General features: G+C 38.2%; 1 protein-coding gene across 1 annotated transcript; it reads right to left on the bottom strand.

Annotated features, from left to right (window-relative positions):
• Nucleotides 1–3,068: 3,068 nt before the first annotated feature.
• On the bottom strand, nucleotides 3,069–17,406 carry LOC126380234 (probable 3',5'-cyclic phosphodiesterase pde-5). The gene is made up of 10 exons (XM_050029500.1): nucleotides 17,383–17,406; nucleotides 17,131–17,292; nucleotides 16,284–16,430; nucleotides 14,559–14,776; nucleotides 8,445–8,729; nucleotides 7,748–8,321; nucleotides 5,822–5,980; nucleotides 5,168–5,340; nucleotides 3,783–3,975; nucleotides 3,069–3,554 (listed from the first exon to the last, which is right to left on the bottom strand). The coding sequence occupies exons 1-10, from the start codon at nucleotides 17,404–17,406 to the stop codon at nucleotides 3,069–3,071; spliced, it is 2,421 nt and encodes an 806-aa protein (XP_049885457.1).
• Between the last annotated feature and the right edge of the window lie 5,947 nt (nucleotides 17,407–23,353).

The raw sequence follows: 23,353 nt of genomic DNA, 5'->3' as shown, positions 1-23,353 counted from the left end.
ACAATGTGAAGCAAATGGAATTCCTTAGTCTCTGACTGAAAATCAATCTCATTTTATTTTTCGACACAATGAAAACGACGTTTGGGCGGTTTTATTGATAACGTCACAGGACAGTATTTCCATACAAACTCCAAAAAACTTCCGTTTTGACGTAAAGGTGTCTCATTTAGCCTATTCCTTTCCATATAATTACTAGACTTGGTAGTCTAAGGGGATTAAATCCACACATCGAAGTAATTCATCTAAAAAGCAATACTTATAGTTACTTGCCATTTGTTTGCATTGAGCATTTGTTTTATATGCGCAAACGTCGAATTGCAATAAGTATTGTTTTTTTAGATGAATTACTTCGATAGACCCGTGGTAGCTCAGTTTGTAGAACGTTTGCCTCTCACTTTGAAATCACTGGTTCGAATCCAGCACAGGCCTAAACCAATGATTGGTCAAATTTGTTTTCAAATTCATATTTGGATCATAAATGATTATCACGTGCTCAGCGGTGAAGGAAAGCATAGTGAGGAAACCCAAATTTCCGAGAAATGCATTTAACGGAGGTATGTGACCTAACTTGTACCTATTGGGTTAGATTTCCCTTCGCGGGTTGGAAGGACCTGTCAAATATACAGGTTAGGTAAGCGGACCCTGTGAAAAACGGGATAGTACTAGGGAGACAATGATGAGTTGAATTACTTCGATGTGGCCTTTTTAACCCCCCAGATATTACGAGTTTTCATACAAACGGGTTAATCTAAATATATAAAGGAGAAACTGACTGACTGACATATCAACGCACAGCCTAAACGGCTAAACTTAAGCACTTGAAATTTGGAAAGAACATAGCTTAGGTACCGTAGAGGTGCACTAAGAAAGGAATTCCCGGAATTCCCACGGGAACGGGAATCAGCGGGAAAATCCTTTTGTATGAAAAATCTAAACCGCTTAAGTTAGACGCTTGAAATTTGGCATGCATGTACCTTAGTTAACTTAAAGCTTAGTTGCAACAGGATATTGCAAAATTCCCACGGAAACGGGAGCTGGCGGGAAAAAACATTTGTATGAAAAAATCGAAACCGCGTAAGATAGATGTTTTCAATATAGCATGCATGCATACCTTAGTAAATATAAAGTTTAGTTATGGCTGTATTTTGAAAAATGGGAGTTAGCGGGAAGAAAAAATTGTATAAAAAAATCTAAACTACATAAGTTAGATGCTTGAAATTTGATATGCACTCCCACACACACAAAGATCTCTCTTTTATAACACGCCACGCGGACGAAGTCGCGGACAAAAGCTAGTTAGATAATAAAGACAGTGGACTTTGTATTTGGGTGAACAGTAAAATAAATTAAAATAGTCGATAATCTTTATTTAGTCACATCAATCGAGATTAATACTATTACAGATTATTACGTATTATGTATTATGATCAAATAAATATATACAATGTATTTATTTATCAACAATAATATAATCTTGGAGTATACTCCATACCTCCTCCGGTTGATTGAATAAGTTATTATGTTTATATAAGTATGTTAACATTAGTAATCTGGTATTTAAAATATATAATTTTACATAAATATGTATTACACATTAATAAGTTAAATACTTTTTTTAACATTCTACGCTACTGGTAAACATTTCGTCCGTCCCATATTCAAATAACAGCATTACAGATATTGAGGGCATTGAGGCTGGTATTCCACCTCACAACCCTCACGATAAGAAGAAGAAACATTACAGATTCTAGTTACCAACACTTTAAATTTTTCATCACGCTTTTCAATTTTCTTTAAGTAAGTATTAAGTTTCTCATTTCATGTCGTTAATCATAACGACTTCGCACAATAACAAGAATGGAATCATATACTTAAGTATATAGCAAAAGCAATTTTCTATGAAAAGATACTACTTATTAACTTGCGTATTACCATTAAGAAAAAAATTACCGTGAATAATTGTCTCGTGTGCTATCAAAATTTAAAAAGAACCTCACACAAAACCAGATGTTCAAAAAAGGAATGCAAATTTTTTCAAGCATTGAAACAAATTCTACGAGCAGAACTCCTTTTACAGATTTTAAAAAAAAAGAGAGACGACGATGATTGGAAAAAAAACACTTGAAAGAGGCTGTGAAAAATCGGGACAGAAAATTTAAAGTCCGGCCAAATCCGAATAATTGGAAACCTAGTGGCGTGTTAAAAACCGTGAAGGAAATTAATATAAATGCAATAAATACCCACGCTAATTAATTTATTACCCAACCCCAAACCCAAAATAAATTGTAAAAAAAAAATATTAAAAATTAAAAATCTTTTACCTTACTACGCGTTTGGTTACGGCAATTTAGAGCCCAAATTGGTGTGTTATCTAAAAACTATATAAATGGATGAAATCTATTGAAACACGCGATAACACACGAAGAGAGAGACACTCGGCTAGTTTTGGGTTATTAGTGTGTCATCTCTGTTACACGTCACGTGACACTATAAATCCCGAAAGAACAGTTTTTTTTTGTAATTGATCAAAAATAATCTAAATCATCCGAAATTTTCCATCCACGACTGGTACTGGTAACATGCAATAAAATATATTACTTGCATTATCTTAAATGGGATTGACCCCGAAAATACCAACCCAAACATTGGTGACAATTGGGTACTCAGAAATCAGAAAATAGAATCATTTATTCTACGTAATTATCCTGGATAAACTTTGAAGGTCAATTTAACATTTTTAAATGTACGTCATTTCATAAGGTGAAAAAATTGACAAGAATCTGCAACAGCAATACATCTTTTAAAACAATGTTGATATACACTACAAGTTATTTAATAACTAAAGCAACACATTTAATAAATTAATAACCATTTAACAGTAGTGAGATGACTTTTTCTAATGTGGGATATTGTAATTCCACGGGATTATACTAGCTTAAGATATAGATATAACTCTTCTCATTAAAATAGCAAAGTTTGACATACATGTTCAACGTCTAAGACAATAATAAATTCTTATCCTAGAAATGTAGACATTAGTGAGGAATGAATTTGGGATGTATGCTTTTTTAATCTGTTGATAATTCTCTTAATAGTGCCAATAAATCTCCGTTACCACTAGCAACAACGACATCATCGTCCGTCCATGACTGTTCGTCTAGGACGTGGTCAGAGGCTTGGCCAAGGTTTCGCGCCTCAGTTTCAGCAACAGACTCTCCACCCACTTCATCAACACCTCCACACGCTTCATCTAGCCGAGCTGCTTCTGCGCGTTCTTCCGCTTGCATTTCTTCCTCCTTGGTTTTTTCACTCTGATATCTACACACTCCTTTCGTATCATCTCCGTTGTAGGAGGAACTGTCAGCAGATATGTCTGGCACATCAGATAACGTAGAGTTCCCGCCATTGTCTGACTTTTCATTCATTTGTCTAGCTTTTATGGCTTGCCAAGCCTTCAAATTCCTCGTAACCATGAAGTATAAGGGTATGGTCCTTGGCATGATTTTCCAAAGAATCGTGTATGCTGGCACGCAGATTTGACTGAGAAAACCAATCTGTAAAATATATAAGAAGTTTTTAATATCGTCACAGCAATTGTCTTCCACTAGATACTAAAAATAATTAGAATGTACTCAGTAAGTACCAATAAATACAAAGTATTTCGATGCCTCTAGTATTGTATATTGCATAAGTTTTGCTCAATTGTTTAACTTATTTTCTCTAGCTGCGGTTTCCAAAATGTTATAACTTAATTACATTTCGTGTGTTTATGTATGATTTACCTGACTCTCAGTCTGCTCGTTAGGCTTTTCCCGATCCATCATCGGCACAGGAGTCTTCCCAAGCCGTTTCTCTTCATCTCCCTGATGATAAAACTCTTCAACAATGACCTTAACGGTCTTTAGTTGGATCTCCCACGGTTTACAAGACGCTGACAAATCAGCTGCCGTCATCGAAATGGCCATGGCTAGATTTCTGAAAACCACGTTAACTCGCCATTATTCTTGACCTAATGGTCTCCTTGGTCAAGTGGATGGAGCGTTGGGCTCACGATTCGGAGTTCCCGGGTTCGAATCCCGGAATATCACAAAAATCACTTTGTGAGACCTGGTTTGATTAGAACGTCACAGGCTGATTAGACCACAGTCCGATAGTCGGAAAATAAGTTGATCCGCGCTTCAGAAGGCACGTTAAGCCGTTAGTCCCGGTTACTACTCACTGTTGTAAGAACGTAGCCATTACATGAGTCATGTCAGGGACTTTGGCAGCTCAACGAATACCTTGACAGCAGGAATGAGAGAAGATTGACCAATTATAATTTATTTGTGACTGTGTTGTACTACCCTTACAGGGCTCCTGTTTGTAATTTCCTCTATTTTTTAGACCTCTGTAATAACATCAGGATTGCAATAAGTAAATATATATTATTTATATAAAGCAAAAACACGGATCGCGTTCGACTGCTTATCTTCCCAGGCATAGAGTAAAAATGGACAGGGATCTTTCAAATATATGACGGATATTGGCAGTGATGACCAGTAACCATACAGTTCATATCCATCTTCGAACTTATCAAAAGTGTTAGCAAGATATCTACGTGTAGCTTGGCGTTACAATAAATACAAAAAAATATTATAATTTCGCTAGGTGCAAAATATGAGTACGTTGGGTGCAAAGCGTGTATCATATTACATTCGTTGGATGCAGACCGTGTGTCACATTATATACGTTAGGTGCAGAGCGTGAGTCAAATTATATTCGTTAGGTGCAGAGCGTGAGTCAAATTATATTCGTTAGGTGCAGAGCGTGAGTCAAATTATATTCGTTAGGTGCAGAGCGTGAGTCAAATTATATTCGTTAGGTGCAGAGCGTGAGTCACATTATATTTTATGTAATTATATGTATTATATTTGTTGGGTGCTGAGTTCGCTTTTGAGTAAGATTTTCGCTTGGCACAAAATGACTTGTATTGCTAGGTGATCATGATAACAACAATCGCAGCGCAATTACAAAGAAGGATGAGTAGTTTTTTTAATCTGCTCGGATTTTACATATTGTTTTAGTGCAAGATACGTAGATACGTGAGAACCAAAGTCAATTTAGGTGTCAGCAAGGTGTAAGTACTAACAACAAATAGCTGAACAATTAGAATCATTAGATTGTAAACCTGTGAATTCGATTTTCCCAGTCAAATTTGGGCTTTTCTGCACACAGCTCTTTCATCTTCTCCAAATTGGGGAAGAATGCCGCCAAGTCAGTCGCCAAGATGCACTGACGAATATAACCAAGGACCTCTTTATAATCCTCGCTGGTTAGATTCCCCAGAATATTATGATTGTCCTGAAACATAGAAAGAAAAGACATAGAATGTGTTCGGCTGCTAACCATGTCTGGTATTTAGTTATTTCCTCTAACATGATGAACCTTTCTTATTACCTACTTATTACATTTAATTCTGTACGGTACATCGCATTCCCAGAACAACTAGTAATGCCATAAATCTAATATAAATCAAGTTGACGTTGTCGAAATCACTATGTGAGACTGTCCTTTGTTTGGAAAGAACTTTTCAGGCTTGAATCACCTAATTGTCCGAAAAAGTAAGATGATTCCGTGCTTCGGAGGGCACGTTAAGCCGTGGGTCCCGGCTATTAGCCGTAAAAACACCTCCACCAGCCCGCATTGGAGCAGCGTGGTGGAGTATGCTCCATACCCCCCTCCGGTTGATTGAAGGGAGGCCTGTGCCCAGTTGTGGGACGTATATAGGCTGTTTAGTATGTTATGTATAATAAGTACAAATAATAATATTCAAATTAGGTACCTGTTGGAGTATCATAACAGTAATGTTGAAGTGGTGGTGCTCCAATGTGGATGTGGAGTACATTGCTGCCAATGGCGAAGAGATTTCACTCATGTACTTGTTGGTATACCCTCTGTGGTCCAGATCGTGGCACAGACAAGACACAAACAGCGCCAACCGCTGAAAGACCAATTCAATAACAATTTTAACATTACATAACATTTATTACAAATTTCTGATTTGTATACTTATCTTTATCTTCTCTACTATTGTACTGCACTGTTTTGGGAATAAAGTTATTCTATTCTATTCTATTCTAACACAAGCTCTAGACCACCTTCCCAAAAAGTTAGTCATCACCTCCCTAACGTTATCCGGTTTGACAGCTCCGGGTTTTTACAGAAGCGTCTGCCTGTCTGACCTTCCAACCCGCGAAGGGAAAACCAATGCAATACAGGTTAGGTCACATACCTGCAAAACGCATTTCTTGGGAATGTGGATTTCTTCAAGATGTTTTCCCCGCTTAGCAATTTATGATCTAAACATGGATTCGAAACTCATTCTGACCCCCACACATACACACTCACATACATAAATACATATGCACTTATTTTGTTACTGACTTATTATCGTTATGATTACTTCTACTATTATACTCCCATACACTAAACTCGCATCACACATTCATATTCCTATTTAACACACACACCCTTCGCTCTAATATTTATCCGCCAACATCACATGTAACTACCTATTTTTTACGGTTTCCCAAGATACAGGCTCCGCCTAGTTTGGGAACCTCTGTTCATTTGGATATATTTTTAATATAAGTACCCATCCTATTTTATGTATTGTATTGTTTTCTGGGAAACATTTTTCTTTTTTTTTCATTAGGCCCTTGCTGGGATTCAAACCTGCGACCTCACAGTGAGAGTCAATTGTTCTTCTAACTGGGCTACCACCGCTCCTAGAGACCCAAACTGTGGATGTCTATCACACGATGACCTGGGTACTTACTCAACTGAGCTCTTTGTTAGTCCAGCGTGACAGGTGGTATCGCCGTCGATAATGATTAATGTTCGATAGCCAATTGTGTTAGCGGAAAATTGCACTGAAGATACCGGAATGAATAACTTATCAGTGCAAGTCCGGTACCAGGGATCAAATCGGCACAGGACTACAGTGTATAGAGTATTTACTTACTTACCTATAATAATTTCATGTCAAAAAGTCTCTGCCTAGTCTGCTGTTGGCATATTCATTATTGACAGCCTAAAAATTGTAGAACGCAAGCATAAAGCAACACGGACCTCAGCGGCACGCAAGTAAAGAAGATAGCTAACATTTTAACTACTATTTCAATTAGCATATTTAACGCGAACTGTCCGATATCTCATTAGGTCATATTGGCGGTCGTCACACACATTTGCTTGACTGGGTTCCACACTGGTCCCAGAAGAGATCTAAGACCGTACAAGTCATAGATAGACTACCTGGTGATATTATAGAGAGTCGATTTTAATGTCTTTAAAAAAGACCTCAAAACAACAACATAAGCTCACGCACGACTATATGCCAATTGGGTCAGAGGTACATCCATCAGATTGCATCAGATTAACTATGTACATAAGGTGATTATGAGCATTTCTTTTTAAAACAAATCAAAAATTGGCTCATTGAGCAGGCATTTTACAGCTTCAAACAAATTTAATTGTTGTGTAAATAATGTTCAAATTTATTATTATTGTATAATAACTAACTTTATGACGTTTAATTTTTGTTAAGTACCAGTAATGGTGGCTATGTCCTTACATGAGTCTTCATTAATACTGTCTTCTCTGTGTGATCCCAATCTTGTATAAGTATTTATTTATGTGTCTTTTAATAATAAATAATTCTTTTTTCCATTTAGTAAATCTACGTGTAATATAATTGCAATGGTCTTACCTCATTGTGGTTGAATCGGTGTAGGGTATCATTCGTCAAAATACAATACATCGTGTGCGCCACAGACCATCCGTGGTCAAAGTTGTGGTACGGTACTGCCCTATAGTTCTTCTTGACTGTCAGTACAAAATGCGCCAAGGTGTTCTTGTCGAAGTTGCCCATGTCGAACAAGTTGTCGAACATGGCTAAAAATCTATGACATTTAGCCAGTTCGTTCAACTTGAATGGGTTCAGATAGAAATCGGTCAAGTCACAGGCGGGCTGTGACCCCTCGAAGTCGTCCTTCAAAAGTTCTTCCACTTCGTCCTCCTTGCAAGTGTTATGGTATTTCAGTACATCGAGAGCCACTTTGTGCTTCTGTTCTTTACGTTGAATTTTTTCATACAGTTTTGCGTGGTGAAGAGCTAATCCAAAGAATGTGGAGAACTCTCGAAAGGACACTTCATCCTCGTGTGTGAAATGCTCTTCGTTCCGTTTGTTTACCATCTGCACGATCCCAAACACTTTGCCTTTTACTTTGACAGGCATACAAAGTATGCTGACAGTTTTGTAGCCCGTTTTTTCGTCTATCTCTCTGTAAACAATTTATTTATGTATTTAACAAGTGTTGTAAAACTAAGTGCTTTTCTGAATAATGGCAACAACGAATAATATAATGTCATTCGCAAATAAGAGAAGACGTTTGCAATCAACGCACCTGTTAAACCTGGCATCGGCGTACGCGTCAGGTATGTTCATTGTCTCACCGGACGTAGCCACATGACCAACGATACCCTTGTCGAGAGGCAGACGGAGCTCCGTCACCTCCACTTTGTCCTCAGCTCCTGGTTCAACACGGAGGTCAAACACTGTGGATATCAGCTCCTTGTTCCGCCAGTCCACCAAAAATAGCGAGGCACGGTCGGCATTCACCAGTCTCTGTGCGGCCTCCAAAATCTTTTTGATGACTTGTGTCATAGCCACCATCTCTTCGAAGATGTCCCTGTAATAAAACGTCGGAAAAGTCTGTCAATGGAGGAAAGTTTACACTGACAGGTAGTCTCGCGAGTCTGCCCGCCTAGCCCAAAATTTTCGAAAATTCTAGAATGTTAATTTTTCTAGAATGTATCGTGGCGATCGACGTATTTACGCACATACATATACATATATACACTTCTCATCAAAAAAATCGAAACACTTCCGTTTTCATTGTTTCTGTCCGAATTTAATACAAAAAAGAATTCATACGATGAAAAAAAATACATAAATGTATAGCTGGCAGTTTGGCCATTACAGTAATAAGCGAAAATTCTAAATTCAAAATTAGAATTTCATTTGTTTATCTTATAAACGAAATGAATCACTGTTTTGAGACAAATGTGTGTTTAGGGTTGGAGTACATTTAGCGTTTAAAAACTAAAAATTGGCGCCTATCCTTAAACTTTTTGTTTTTTATTTCAATACTGTGACTTTGGGACGTCTGAAAAAAGGTTTTTTTTCTAAAACGTATGGATACTTCGCCCACAGAAGCCGCCCAAGTTGTGGCATTGCTGGATTCTGGCCTTAGTCAGCGTGTTGTGGCTGCAAGACTGCATCTAAGCCTGTCATCTGTTCATAGAGTCTATAAACGTTATCGGGAGACTGGTTTGTTCACGCGCCGTTCAGGATCTGGCAGGAATCGGGTCACTTCTGAGCGAGATGATCGATTTATTGTAACAACTTCTTTAAGAAATCGACGCCTTAACGCTTTTCAACTGCAGCAGCGGCTTCGTGTTGTACGAAGGGTGGCTGTAAGTGACTCTACAATTAGAAGAAGGTTGAAGGATCGTGGACTGGTACCGCATAAGCCAGCAAATGGGCCGAAATTAACTGCAGACCATCGAAGAGCGCGCCTTAACTTTGCACGTGAGCACCTAAATTGGTCATACCTACAGTGGAGCAAAGTTCTCTTTTCTGATGAGTGTAAAATTATGCTGTATGGTAACGACGGAAGGAACAAGGTCTACAGAAGAGACGGAGAACGCTATGCACAATGCTGCATTGAAGAAAAGGTCAGCTATGGTGGCGGTTCGTGGACGGTTTGGGGAGGAATCAGCGCCGACGGTAAGACAGAGCTTGCTTTCGTGTCTGGGCCACGTCTGCCTGCACTAAACTGTCATCGGTACGTCGAAGAGTGTCTCGAGCCTCATGTGATGCCCTATGCACATTTTATTGGCAACGGCTTCATATTCATGCACGACAATGCTAGGGCTCACACCGCGGGCGTCGTACGAGATTATCTTAACGAAGTCGATATCTCTATTATGGAATGGCCAGCAAGAAGCCCGGACATGAATCCCATTGAACATGTGTGGAATGAATTAAAGAGACGAATTCGAGCAAGAGATCCTGCCCCAGAAACACTTAGCCAGCTGCAAGATGCAATCCAAGAGGAATGGGACAATATACCACAGCATGTGATCGTGACTCTCATCCGATCGATGAAGAACCGTATGGAAGCAGTAATTAGAGCTCGGGGAGGGAATACAAGTTATTAAATAAACGTTTTTTAGCTTTTTTTTTCACTTACGTGTGTTGTTTTATCCATTTCCTTTATACTCCATACGGAATAAAAATGACTCATTTAACAAAATACGAAACCTATGAAAAATTCATTTAAATTTAGAACATTAACATTAAGATTTGATAAGCTCATATTACTCACTATTAAACGACATTTAACATTTATTCCTAAATGTACACATTTTTCTGATAATCCTGACAAAACGTAAACTTGCAAGGTGTTTCGATTTTTTTGATGAGAAGTGTATAACTTGACGCCTATTTCCCACTGGGGACTTCCATTTGTCTCGATCCTGACATACTTTTCTTGCTCCTCCACATTCGTCAATCGTTTCTTACAATATTTCATCATCTACACACAGTACAATACAGGGTGTTAGTGACATCGTAACGAAAATTTTGAGGGATGATTTAGACCATGATTCTGGTCAAGTGAAATTTTAGTGCAAAAGTATGGATAGGGAAATAATAAAAAAGAAAAATAAATTCATGAATTATTTGACAGGACATTCCACTTGATATCAACTCAGAATCATGGTATGAACATCCCCTTCAGTATTCGTTACGGTGTCACTAACACCATACCCACCTGTATGGCTACCGTATGTACTTGTACGGGGTGTAAGTGACATCGTAACGAATACTGAGAGAGATGATTTAGCTGATTATTCTGAGTGATATCAACGGAATTTTCCAACGCAAAAATATAGAATTGAAAATAATTTAAAAAACTAACAAAAACATGAATTTTGCGACGGAATTTTGGTCTGAATCATCCCCCTGAGTATTCATTACGATGTCACTAACACCCTGTATTTAAACTTTTTTTATACAAGTAGTTACTTAGGTTACTTTTATAGAATGAAAGATAAGTACATTTATTATTTTAAGATGCTACAGATACAGATAGATACTTTAAATAAAGTCACATCATAAAACAAAGAACACAGACTAAGTAAACCTAACACTAACAACAAGACATTAATAGCAATACAATTATAGGCATTTATACAAAAAATACCCAATCAAATCAGTTTCAGATAATTATATGAGCTATTTTTCACTTACGTTTGATCTGTTACGATACGATTCACGGGACACCCTGTTATAAATACCGAAAGTTAAATAAAAATGTCAAGTCCAAGTTCATTAAAACTACTGCCTTCTTCTTTATAAATACACACAACACAGATTACTATACAATATAAATAGTGAATAATAGGCACATTAAAAATACAGATTATCAATAATCTCGTCATTTGCCAGATGATTTCTTTGCCATATTTTCATATATTACCGAATATTATTTGCCCACAATTATGTTATAAATATTATAGACATGAAAACTATAGGTTAGGTTAGGACTGAGACCCCGTATCAAATTGCATGCTACATGCTTGCTTGCATGCTGGTTTTCATGCCTGCTGGCTTGCATGCTGCCTGCATGATGCTTGCCTGTATGCTGCATGCGTGATGAATACTTTGGAGTATGGAAGTGAATTTATATGGTTACATGATGCGGATGAATGGGGGTGGCGGAAGCCTCCCTCAAGGAAAACAACCATCAGCGCTTCAAAAACTAAAGGTTAGGTTAGTACTGTGGCCATGCATAAACGAGCATCAAATAGCACGTGCATGCTTTCATTCTTGCTTACATGCTTGCTTGCATTCTTGCTTACATGCGTACTTGCATGCTTGCTTATATGCTTGCTTGAATGCTTGCTTACATGCTTGGTATATGCAGGTACGTTTGCATGGTTGTATGAAGTGGAGGGTGCAGGGATCAGGAATACTGGGAAACTTTGACAGACAGAATCATTATTAACGGGACACCCTATATTCTAAAAATCTTTTTACCTTTTCGTTTCCGATCTATGTGATTGGTCGTCAATGATGTGCTAACTGTGTCGATGGTCTATGCGGCGTGGTAACTAAACGCATATGACCTTGCGTGCGGTTTTTTGATCTGTGCTGTAACGTCTGTGACCACGCAATGCCGTTTTGAGGCGGATCACGCCATTGTCTATTTCGACCGCTAGAGGTCGCAGTCGGCGCGAGTCGGGGAAGTTGCCACCATTCCGGTCTTCCATTTCGTTCTCGAATGGCTGTTGTTGACTGTCACATGCTATGATAATGCTTCTATAACGTCTTCATTTTGAATAGTAGGTTGGGGCGCAGTGGGCCTCATGTACTATCGGGTTCCTTTAATTTACTCTTTCTGTGGCGTTGCGGTGACAAAGTGCTTCTGTTACTGTCTTCGCTTCAAAACCATTGCTCGTCGTATGTTACAAATGTTGACAATTGTGGGTACATAATGTTTACATATCTAGGTTCTTAAGTTATACCGTATTAGTAGTAGGTGCGTTGGTGCCCGTGCTATATTTTTTGTGATACAGGTACCAGCGCCCTTTGATTATAAGTGGACATTAAACTTATTTAGCTAAATAGGTACTTACTAAGTTCACACAGGAAGATATCTGTAACCTATAGATAAACAGCCAAACTTAAATGTTAAGTTATCAACAAAATACTTAAAAATAATAACAATTTAGCGTTGATTGTATGTGAAAGTGTATGAATATGCGTGAGGGTGTGTGTTGGTACGAGTATGTATGTGAATGAATATCACCCCTCTTACGACTAACTGTCGCAATTGTAAGTTTTGTCGTAACTACACGACATAGGTAGGTGGGTCATTCTGAGCTTTCAAATGTGGTACATATGCACTAATCGTCATCCCCATTGTACTATTCTCAAGTTGTTTTCCTCTTTACATCCAGATAGATAAATTATGGGCTTGTGTTCTAAAAAAATAATCTAGTCTGCCCATACATCATATAAAAGCACACTAAGGGACTAAGTATCGTATTCTTTCCAACATATTACACTAGACAACATAACGTACTATTTGTGGGCCAAAGGGTAATTTTCTGTTGGTGACAATTATTATTATTATTATTGGAAGCACAGGCAGCACTTTGTGCTGATGCGTGCTTATCACTTCACAATTGCAACAAGTATAAAAATACTTTTTTAAAAATATATTTATCTTTACTTTTTATTTCTTTATACTTTTTAATATATGTTTCTTTTTATATTCATCGGTCTATCACTCATTGTCGGACGTGTTTGTTACCATTTGTAATTATAGTAAATTATATGCGAAGTGGCAAAACAATCAGCGTTTTTTACTACAGTCTACGAGTTGTGAAAATAATTCTAATCACACTCATTTTAACACCTGGCACCATATGGTTCGTTATACCCCTCTTTGCACTCCAACAGCAAGGGTGGCGTTCTTTTCCAGAGGTATAATGTTAGGTTCATCATTTTCAATAAGGTTCATCATTTCCGTCTTAGGATGAATATCATGAATGGCTGCGGATGTATTGATGGCTTGTGGCGATGCACACCTCAAGGGTGTAATTATGTGATTTTTGTTAGCGTTTTATGTACTTAAAAGTATATGCATATATTTTATAATAACCATTCAATGGTCTATCTTCCAACGGCCAAGCCGCGTCCGTGTCCTTTTATTAAAGTTAACAAATCTCTTTTTCTTGTAAACCGATTGCCATGAAACAAAACTTAATTTCATCTAGAGGTTTTGCATAATACACCAGTGAAAACTCCATCCAAATTGATTTTGGAGATTGTGTTTGACAGTTGAATAAACATGTGCACGCGAATGAATGTTAACAAATATCCACACAGACAGACAGACAGTCAAAAAGATGCAAAAGTGTTTTCAGCTGTTAAATTACTATTTTCTTAATATCTTCAATGTTACTCCTGGAGTTCTGTCACAGTGGATCCGACGACCCATCATACATGTGGCGACTTACTGCTCTGACCGGAATGGAAATAGCGCGTTGAATGGTGTACAAGTTATCTAAAATCGACCTTCTGTTACCTCTATACATCTTATTTTCGACATCTACCACTATCATGGCTTACACTTCAAATTGTTTTTAAAATCCACACATTCTTTATAGATAATTGATATTTTTGTAAGTGTCAATTCGTATTATAGATGATTGATATTTGTGTAAGTGTTTTTGTTGTAAGTGACGTAGTGTGCATGTTTTATCTAAATGGCTAATAACAAGGGTCTCGTAGACTATTCGATCGACAAAAAGGTATTATCCTACTAAAACGAAATTACATAACAAACTCTTAAAATTAATAGATAGTATAAATAAAAAAGCGTTGACCTAAGGTCGTACGACAATTGATTATAATTGATTACATTTTTAAGTTGCGCACTTACTTCACAACTTCCAACGTGAATTCTGTCACGTCCCAGGTTCGATTCTTGCTGGTGTACATGTCACACCATAAAATTAGTAGGCTTCCCCACACGAGGAAGTGGGAGCTGTTATTCGTGTCTTCAGTGGAGAATGGCTGCCACTTACGATTGAACTCCACTACGAATGCGGGTTTCCCATCAGACCCCAGAACAGGCTGCAGCATCATATAACGCTCATCCTACAAACATATTTCTTTACATTATAAAAAAATATATATATGCAATCAAAATCACTACATAGTATAAAACAAAGTCGCTTTTTCTTTCCCTATATCCCTATGTACGCTTAAATCTTTAAAACTGCGCAACGGTTTTTGTTGTTGTTTTTTTTTAATAGATAGATTCAAGAGGAAGGTTTCTATGTATAATAACATACATTAAATCGTAGAGAAATACTGTTATTTTTGATGTTTTTAATGTGATGTCGTAAATAATTTCATTTTTTCCTCAGCATTGCACCCGATCGAAGCCGGGGCGGGTCGCTAGTAATTAATAAAGATAGGTATAACATAACACTAGCTCATGAATATATCCCAATTCAGGTCAGAGGTACATCTATCGTTAGATGAACTAAGTACCCACACCTCACCGAGATTTCTGTTAGACTAACGTGATAAGTGGTGAGCCGTATCGCCGTCTATAATTGGTCGAGCCGACTGCGAAAACCGAATCTGTGAAGCCGAATATTCGCTTGATACTCGATATTCAGCATATTTGGCATATTATTCATGTGAGAATAAAACCACCTAAGGCCATGTGGCTAAAACATACAACGGCCTCTGTGGTTCAGTGGTTGAACGTTGGGCTTACGACCTTCTGGTTCTGGGTTCGAATCCCGGTGGGGATATATCACAAAAATCACTTTGTGATCCCTAGTTCGGTTAAGACATTACAGGCATCAGCCTGACTGTCCGAAAGTAAGACGATCTATGCTTCGAAAAGCACGTGAAGCCGTTGGTTCCGGTTACTACTTACTGATGTAAGTACGTAGATGTTACATGAGTTATGTCAGGGGCCTTTGGCAGCTCAATAGTAACCCTGACACCAGGGTTGATGAGGTTCGTAATCTGCCTCACAACCCACATGATAGAAGAAGAGAAGATGTGGCTTGAACTTAGGTGGTAGGTAATTAGTTATAACCTTAAATCAGAAGAGCGCCATCTATATTTTTTTGGAAAACGTAGCCTAGAAAGTCACTTATTGCGCCTAATACAGTATATGTATGTACAGTACAGTACAGTAAATCGTAAAACTAACATACCTGCTTAGGGAACATTAGTTTAGACTAGCGCATTTAAATTATAAAAACAAGCATCTCATAATAATTGTGACGATTTGAAAATAAAGTTCTTATACATTTAAAAAACATTTTATCAAAAGTGAATGCACGTTGTCTTTCGATATTTTTTTTTCGAGATTCTATTATTATTGTTAGGTTTATTCAAATCAAATCAAATACCCTTTATTACACACGAACAACACATACAAACATTTTCTTATAAAACATTTAGCAACAGTGCAAATGGGCGGCCTTATTGCTCTGAAGCAATTTCTTCCAGGCAACCATTGCCAGGAATCTGCTATAAAAAAACTTGTATACGGGACGGTGCAACATCCATTAGTGTATATTAATGTTTTTTATATTTTTTTTGTTGTCTGTTTCTATGTGAACAATTTAAAGCTTACCGAGTCGTCGTCCACGAGCATCCGTACAGATGTCAGGTTGTATCTGTCAGGGTTGTCAGGCCTGGTTTCCAGCACCGTCGACCCTCCAGCAGCTACCTTCAGCAACAACTCTGCTTTATCCGCAGCAATATTCACCAGATGGGGAACCTGCATAAAGTATCAATTACTATTAACGGTCTCCGTGGTCCAGTAAGCGTTGGGATCAGGAGGTTCCGGGTTCAAATCCCGGTGGGGTATATCACAAAAATCACTTTGTGAGCCCTGTTTTGGTTGGGACATTGCAAGCTGTGCTTCATAAGCCACGCTAAGCAATTGGTCCCGGTTAGTACTTACTGATGTAAGTACGTAGTCGTTACACGAGTCATGTCAGGGGCCTGATACCACAATAATAGGAGAATAAAAGTGACAAACAGAAAGTAACAAACAGAGTTTTATACTAACTTTCACTTCCCTGGAATATCCCCGTTCCCTGTATGTTTTAAGCTTCTTCTTCTTATCGTGAAGATAGCAAACTAAATAGTATCGGCCTAAAAATAGGCAACAAGTATGACGCTATCTGCAGCGCTCATCAGATCATCCTGCGTGCAGCTGTTCGGGTAAGCAGGACACGATGTAAGACGTTCCATCGTTTGGAGAACAGTGCCACACTTTAAGGCCGAGCCATCCGAGAAACCCTACCTGAACAATTTTTTCTTACTACGGCCCATATGAGTCCGAAGTCTATTTAGAGACTTCCAGGTAAGCCAAGGTAAATCAAGACCTGGCGGAGATCTTTCGGACGGCGAAACAAAAAGGTTTGGGAGGTGTACCTGTTCCTGTCAAATCCTGTTTTTAGCTTCAAACTTACCATGCTCATGCCCATAACGATGCGTTGCACCCGTGAGGGGTGGCTAGGGGTCAGAGCATAAACCCTGACGTCATCAGCTCCCACCACGTTGCTCATGTACAGCGTCAGCTCATATATCATCAAGTACGGGCTCGGCTCAACTCTGAGTACGCTAAGAATACGCTAAAACAGACAAAAAGGCAAATATATTGATATGTTCAAAAAAATATATAGTGACACATAATATCTTCGTATTCACTGCATTCCACCTACGGACAACCAGGCGTCGGCGGGCATTTTAGCCTTATGTTGTGACTGTACCACCAATCCGTACTAAACATTTTGCCTCTACCTTTTTGATGCGAACAGCGAAGGATTGGAACTGTCTGTCGTCGTCTGTTTTTCCAACTCGTCAACCTAGGAGTCTTCAAGGCTAAAGTAAATAGGCATTTGCTAGGTAAGCGTGATCCACCCTAGACCTCGTCAATTACCATCAGGTGAGACTGTGGTCAAACGCCAGCCTGGATTTTCCAGGCACAATAGTTAAACAATGGCGATTTTTGACAGGAAATTAGGTCTTAAAACCTCACTGCTGTATTGGATTGATGAAAAGCTGATTTCCAAATAGTTTTTACCCTAACTATACTATTCAAAAAAATGCTTGACGTGGAGGGAAAATAAACCGAACGCGCAAGTCAAGCCACTCGCCGTAAAGAGACTCTCTGTAGCGGGAATCGCCGTTCGACAAGTCGCCATCAACGCCATAATTCGGATTATGTTTAGAGAAAATAAACGTATCTTACATCTTTACTTACCATAAATATCTCCTTATTGTTCATGCGTGCGCAGTCTCGACGTGACTCTATATGCGTAAAAGCACGGTGACCCTAGCGAACAATCAAAAGAAAATGTCTCTCAGTTTTCGTATAAGCTTCTACGTTCTTTCGTGAGCGAATAAAAAATCATATATAAGTAGTACGCTCACTAAAATCGCTACGCTGGCTTAAAAATAGGCTGATCCCTTGTCATTACAAGGTTCTTTCTTTCTTTCTTTCTTTCTTTCTATTCTGTCTTGTGGCTCTGCTCACCCTTAAGGGATTACAGGCGATTAAACCCTCAATAATTTCAGAGGCGAATGTGCAAATTTGATGATAAGATTGCAAATATTACAAAGTACCTAACCGTTACACCACCGCATAGATGCCTTATCATCCCCCCAGCATTATCTCGTTTTTCACAGGGTCCGCTTACCTAGCCTGAAGATTTGACAGGTCCGGCTTTTTACAGAAGCGACTGCCTGTCTGACCTTCCAACCCGCGAAGGGAAAACCAGCCCAATACAGGTTAGGTCACATACCTCCGAAAATGGATTTCTCGGGAATGTGGGTTTCCTCGCGATGTTTTCTTTCACTGCTGAGCATGTGATAATCATTTATGATCCAAACATGAATATACATAGATTTCTTCTAAAAAATATTGTATAAGTACAAAATTGTAGTACCTAATTTAAAATATAGAACCTTCAACATTGAACTCAATAAAAAGAACTGAGATCAAAAGGAATATAAAATGATTGGCTGTAACAGTAACCTTCCTTTACATACTGATAGAACGCAACAAGTAATAGCCCACTATTATACACTAGGATCTCCCGTTGCGATGTTATGAAATGAAACCTAATCGATAATATGTTCTAGTTAATCATGTAGTAAATAAATATGTTTACAAGAATCAAATCAGATGCAATTCAATCGAATTCAAAAGCTGAAGTTATTGCTGATTACATAAAGGGTATATCTTTTTTATTTCCTTCTTTTCCATGACAGCAATTTCACGTTCCAATCATGATTTGTGACCTCAAAGTAAGAGTCAAGCGTTCTACCAACTGGGTTACCACGGCACAAAAACAGTCGCAATAAACAATAAATATGCCCGGATCAGCAACAATAAATACTTACGTAAGGTCTGGCCACTTTCTGGGCTGTCCACCGCTCAATTTGTGCAACAGATATGTGCTTCTTGACATAGTTATCAAGAAAAGAACGGTTGCTGCATAGATATTCGGAGATACGCCGTTCTTCCTCCTCTGTAACATGTCAAATATTTACACGCCTGTAGCGGATCCACTGTCAGTTGAGGAGCGTGGTGGGAACGTGGTGGAGTATGCTACACACCCCCTCCGGTCGACATAGTGGAGGCCATTGTCCAGCATTGGAACGTATCAGGGATGTAATGAGCTCTGAGACCATCATCATCTCCCTAGCATTATCCGGAGCTGAAGATTTTACAGGTCCGGTTTTTTACAGAAGCGACTGTCTGTCTGACCTTCTAACCCGCGAAAGGAAAACCAGCTCAATACAGATTAGGTCAAATACCTCCGAAAATGTGGGTTTCTTCAAAATATTTTCCTTCTTTTTTTTTTTTTGACGTGACTTATTGTAGATTTGCCGCAGATGGCATTAACTACTTGGCCGGACAAATGGGGAGCGCTGAAGGCTCTCACCCGGTACAACGTTTAAGACAACAGGCCTGAGGGTGCCCAGTTGGGCGCGAACCTCGGCTCAGGGCGTCGTCTGAGAGGAAAAATATTTGAAAGAATTAATCGACCCTAGTGGGTCGATAGCGGTAAGCGCTGAATGAGGGAAATCGTCGACCACGCCGGCGGGGTCGGTATCGGGGTCCTGAAGTGTTTGGTGTCGCGAGCTGATTGGCTGCCTCTATGGCTAGAGTAATCGGGTCGTCGGGATCGTATATTACGTCCTTCGGACGCCGATTATTTTCCTTCAAATCAGGAGCTTCGGAACCAAAACCAATAATATCGGATATCCGAAATAAGAAAATATGTAACCGAAACAAAAAATAAATGCTTCATACAAGGAGTGCTGTGCTCTACGTTGCGGTGACTTTGAGATTGAATTTCCAGAAGTTCAATCATCCAGAAGGTCAAGTTTGTCTTTGACTAACATCCAGATGTTAGTTTGTCATTGACTGACATCCAGATGTTAGTCAAAGACAAACTTGAGCGTCCTGCATATCTGTAGATAGCTTACGTTTCTGGGAATGGAATTTGGGACGTTACCCTAATATTTGCCTTTGATTTATAATATGAGTAATTAAATATAATATTAAAAATGATAGATTAGTTTTGTCTTTCAAATATCGTTATAATTCCGCAACATGCGGTCTCGTCCATTATTACGTCCATACAACACAATTGACCATTGCTGCAATGGAGACTAATGCATCTATATCGTATTTAGTTGTATTTTTGTCATAGTTATATAAAAAAAGATATTCTGATTCTGGTGGCCTAAAATGAATTACGACGAGTTTTATATAAATATTATAAAAATACATATTGTATAATACCTTTTGCAAGCCACAGTGTACCCGGATCATTGTCAGCTGAAAAGGAAACGGAAATTATATTGCACAGGTACCTACAATATTATTTATAAGTAATTTATAAGTAAATGGACACATTTAATAGCAACCAATGGAGCTATATTAGTAGGTATACAGGGTGTTAGTGATATTGTAACAAAAACTTTGAGGGATGATTCAGACCATGATTCTGAGTTGATATCAAGTAGAATTTCCGGCGCAAAATTCATGATCCTTTTTAGTTTTTTAATTATTTTCAATTGTATACTTTTGCGATGGAAATTAGCTATAATTAACACTCGCTTAAAACTATTAGATGAATTTTTATGATGCCTTGTTACGAAAATAGTGGGTAACAATCAGTGGTTTTCCGTTCCCGAGAATGTTCCCAAAAAGAGAATGATCCCATTGTAAAAACTCTACACCCCTTTAACGTTTTTTCTTTTTTTTTATTGCACTGACTGCTTTTATTTTTCAATGTTGTAGGGCTAATTCAATAACTCAAAAATTGACACAATTATTCTGATCAAAATAAAGAGAAGCAATATACGTAACAACATCATTCTTACACAATGTGATCCAATATCAAGCAACAATTAGTTTTATATTATGCTTCTGCCATTATATTTTGGAATAATTATGTACGCGAGTAGCAAACAGCCTCCGTGGTCTAGTGGCTATAGCGTTAGGCTCACGATCTGGAGGTCCGGGTTCGATTACCGATGGGGACATTGTCGAAATCACTTTGAGACTGTCCTTTGTTTGGTAAGGACTTTTCTGACTTGAATCACCTGATTGTCTGAAAAAGTAAGATGATTCCGTGCTGTTGGTCCCGGCTATTAGCCGTAAAAACACCTCCACCGACCCTCATTGGAGCAGCGTGGTGGAGTATGCTCCATACCTCCTCTGGTTGATTGAGGAGAGGCCTGTGCCCAGTAGTGGGACGTATACAGCGTGTTAGTGACATCGTAACGAAAACTTTGAGGGGTGGTTCAGGCCATGATTCTGAGTTGATATCAAGTAGAAATTTCCGTCGCAAAAGTATGGATTGGAAAATAATTAAAAATAAAAGAAAAATTTTCATGAATTTTTTGACACGAAATTCCACTTGATATCAACTCAGAATCATGGTCTGACCCATCCCCCTCAGTATTCGTTATGGTGTCACTAACACCCATACCTACTTATATGGCTACCGTATGTACTTGTACGGGGTGTAAGTGTCATCGTAACGAATACTGAGAGGGATGATTCATCTGATTATTCTGAGTTAATATCAAGTGGAATTTTCCATCGCAAAAGTATAGAATTGAAAATATTTAAAAAAAACTAAAAAAAATATCATGAATTTTGCGACGAAAACTTCCGCTTGATTTTAACTCAGAATCATGGTCTGAATAAACCCCCTCAGTATTCGTTACGATGTCACTAACACCCAGTATAGGCTGTTTATGACATGTTATGTACGCGAGTAATGAGAAAATAGGTAATTAAAAAATTGGTTAAAGCTGTACAACGCCATCTATCGTGTGTTTGGGGAACGCCGATTGGAAAGTCCCTCATTATAAAAGGTGCTAATCAGTTCCCCAAAAAAAAATTATACGGTCGAATTGAGAACGTCCTCCTTTTTTGAAGTCGGTAAAAAATTGCAGAGATGTCAGTTCGCGACATCAGCGACGATGCATTCATGATGGACTGAGAGTGAATAAGACCATACTCGTAACTGCATGACTGCTTACCCCGGTGGGTAGTAGGTGTGAGTTTATGTATGTATGCATGCAACCGTGATCGTATCCATCTTATAAAAAGTGGTTGCAAGTGGTTTGCTATAGTTTTTTATTGAAGATTCTGAGTGTGAAGGCTGATGAATTATGATGAATTCTGTATGAATATTATAAAAAATATACTGAACCTGCGCTTCTTGCGAGCCGCTTGCCAACGCGATCGGCATACTCTAAAATTAAACGGAAATGATATTGCATTCAATATTACTACAGCAGTTCCCATGCAATGGGTCATGTCCCACTGGTGGGTCACGGGTGAATATTGAGTGGGCCCTACCTGTAAAACGACACATCTGACTGAGCCGGTAACTAACATTGTTTTTGTTTGAAAAGTTCTTAAGTCACTTACTAATCATTTTATTTAGAAGACTCGTAAATTAAAAATTACTCAACTGAGACATCTTTCGGACAGTATGCGCAAAAAACTGACCTAGAATTGGCGATATAAACACCGCAGTATGACGAATAACGCAAATCCATCATTTTCAAATAAAGAAATCATACTTACACTAACTACGTATGTATCTTATAGGTAGATGGGGGTATTTTTATATTAAATTGTAATAGTGGCAAAGGAAATAATTTCTATGCAGTCTCATTATTGAAAACTTTCGTATATAGTTGCTACGGCAGGTAAAACCATAATTAAGTAGGTATCTAAATACTAAGTACTTACATTACATTGTGACACAAAATTCAAAATTATCTAAGTATACTTATTCAGTATGTGACACAGTTACACTTTGGAACGTCAATGTACACAACGAACGTCTCATCCGCTTAAAATTACTACAACTACTGCTGCTCCTCACATCCTAGCCGAGGAAAAAGAAGCTAAAAGAATAACTTCAGCATGAAAACGTTGAAGGGTTGATACCAAAACTATCTTACACAGACTATTCGAAAATACCAACAACAAATGTCACTGTACGAAATCAATATGAATTGAATAATGCTTAAATCATACTAATAATTATAAATATTATTAATTCGAAAGTAACTCTGTTTATCTGTTTTACGCTGAAAACGCTGAACCAATTGAAATTAAATTCGGAATGGCGATAGTTGAGATCCAGA

Source organism: Pectinophora gossypiella, chromosome Z (assembly GCF_024362695.1).
Source record: "Pectinophora gossypiella chromosome Z, ilPecGoss1.1, whole genome shotgun sequence".
Lineage (NCBI taxonomy): Eukaryota > Metazoa > Arthropoda > Insecta > Lepidoptera > Gelechiidae > Pectinophora > Pectinophora gossypiella.
Note: the sequence above shows the minus strand (reverse complement) of the source record. Positions and strands in the feature narration are given on the sequence as shown.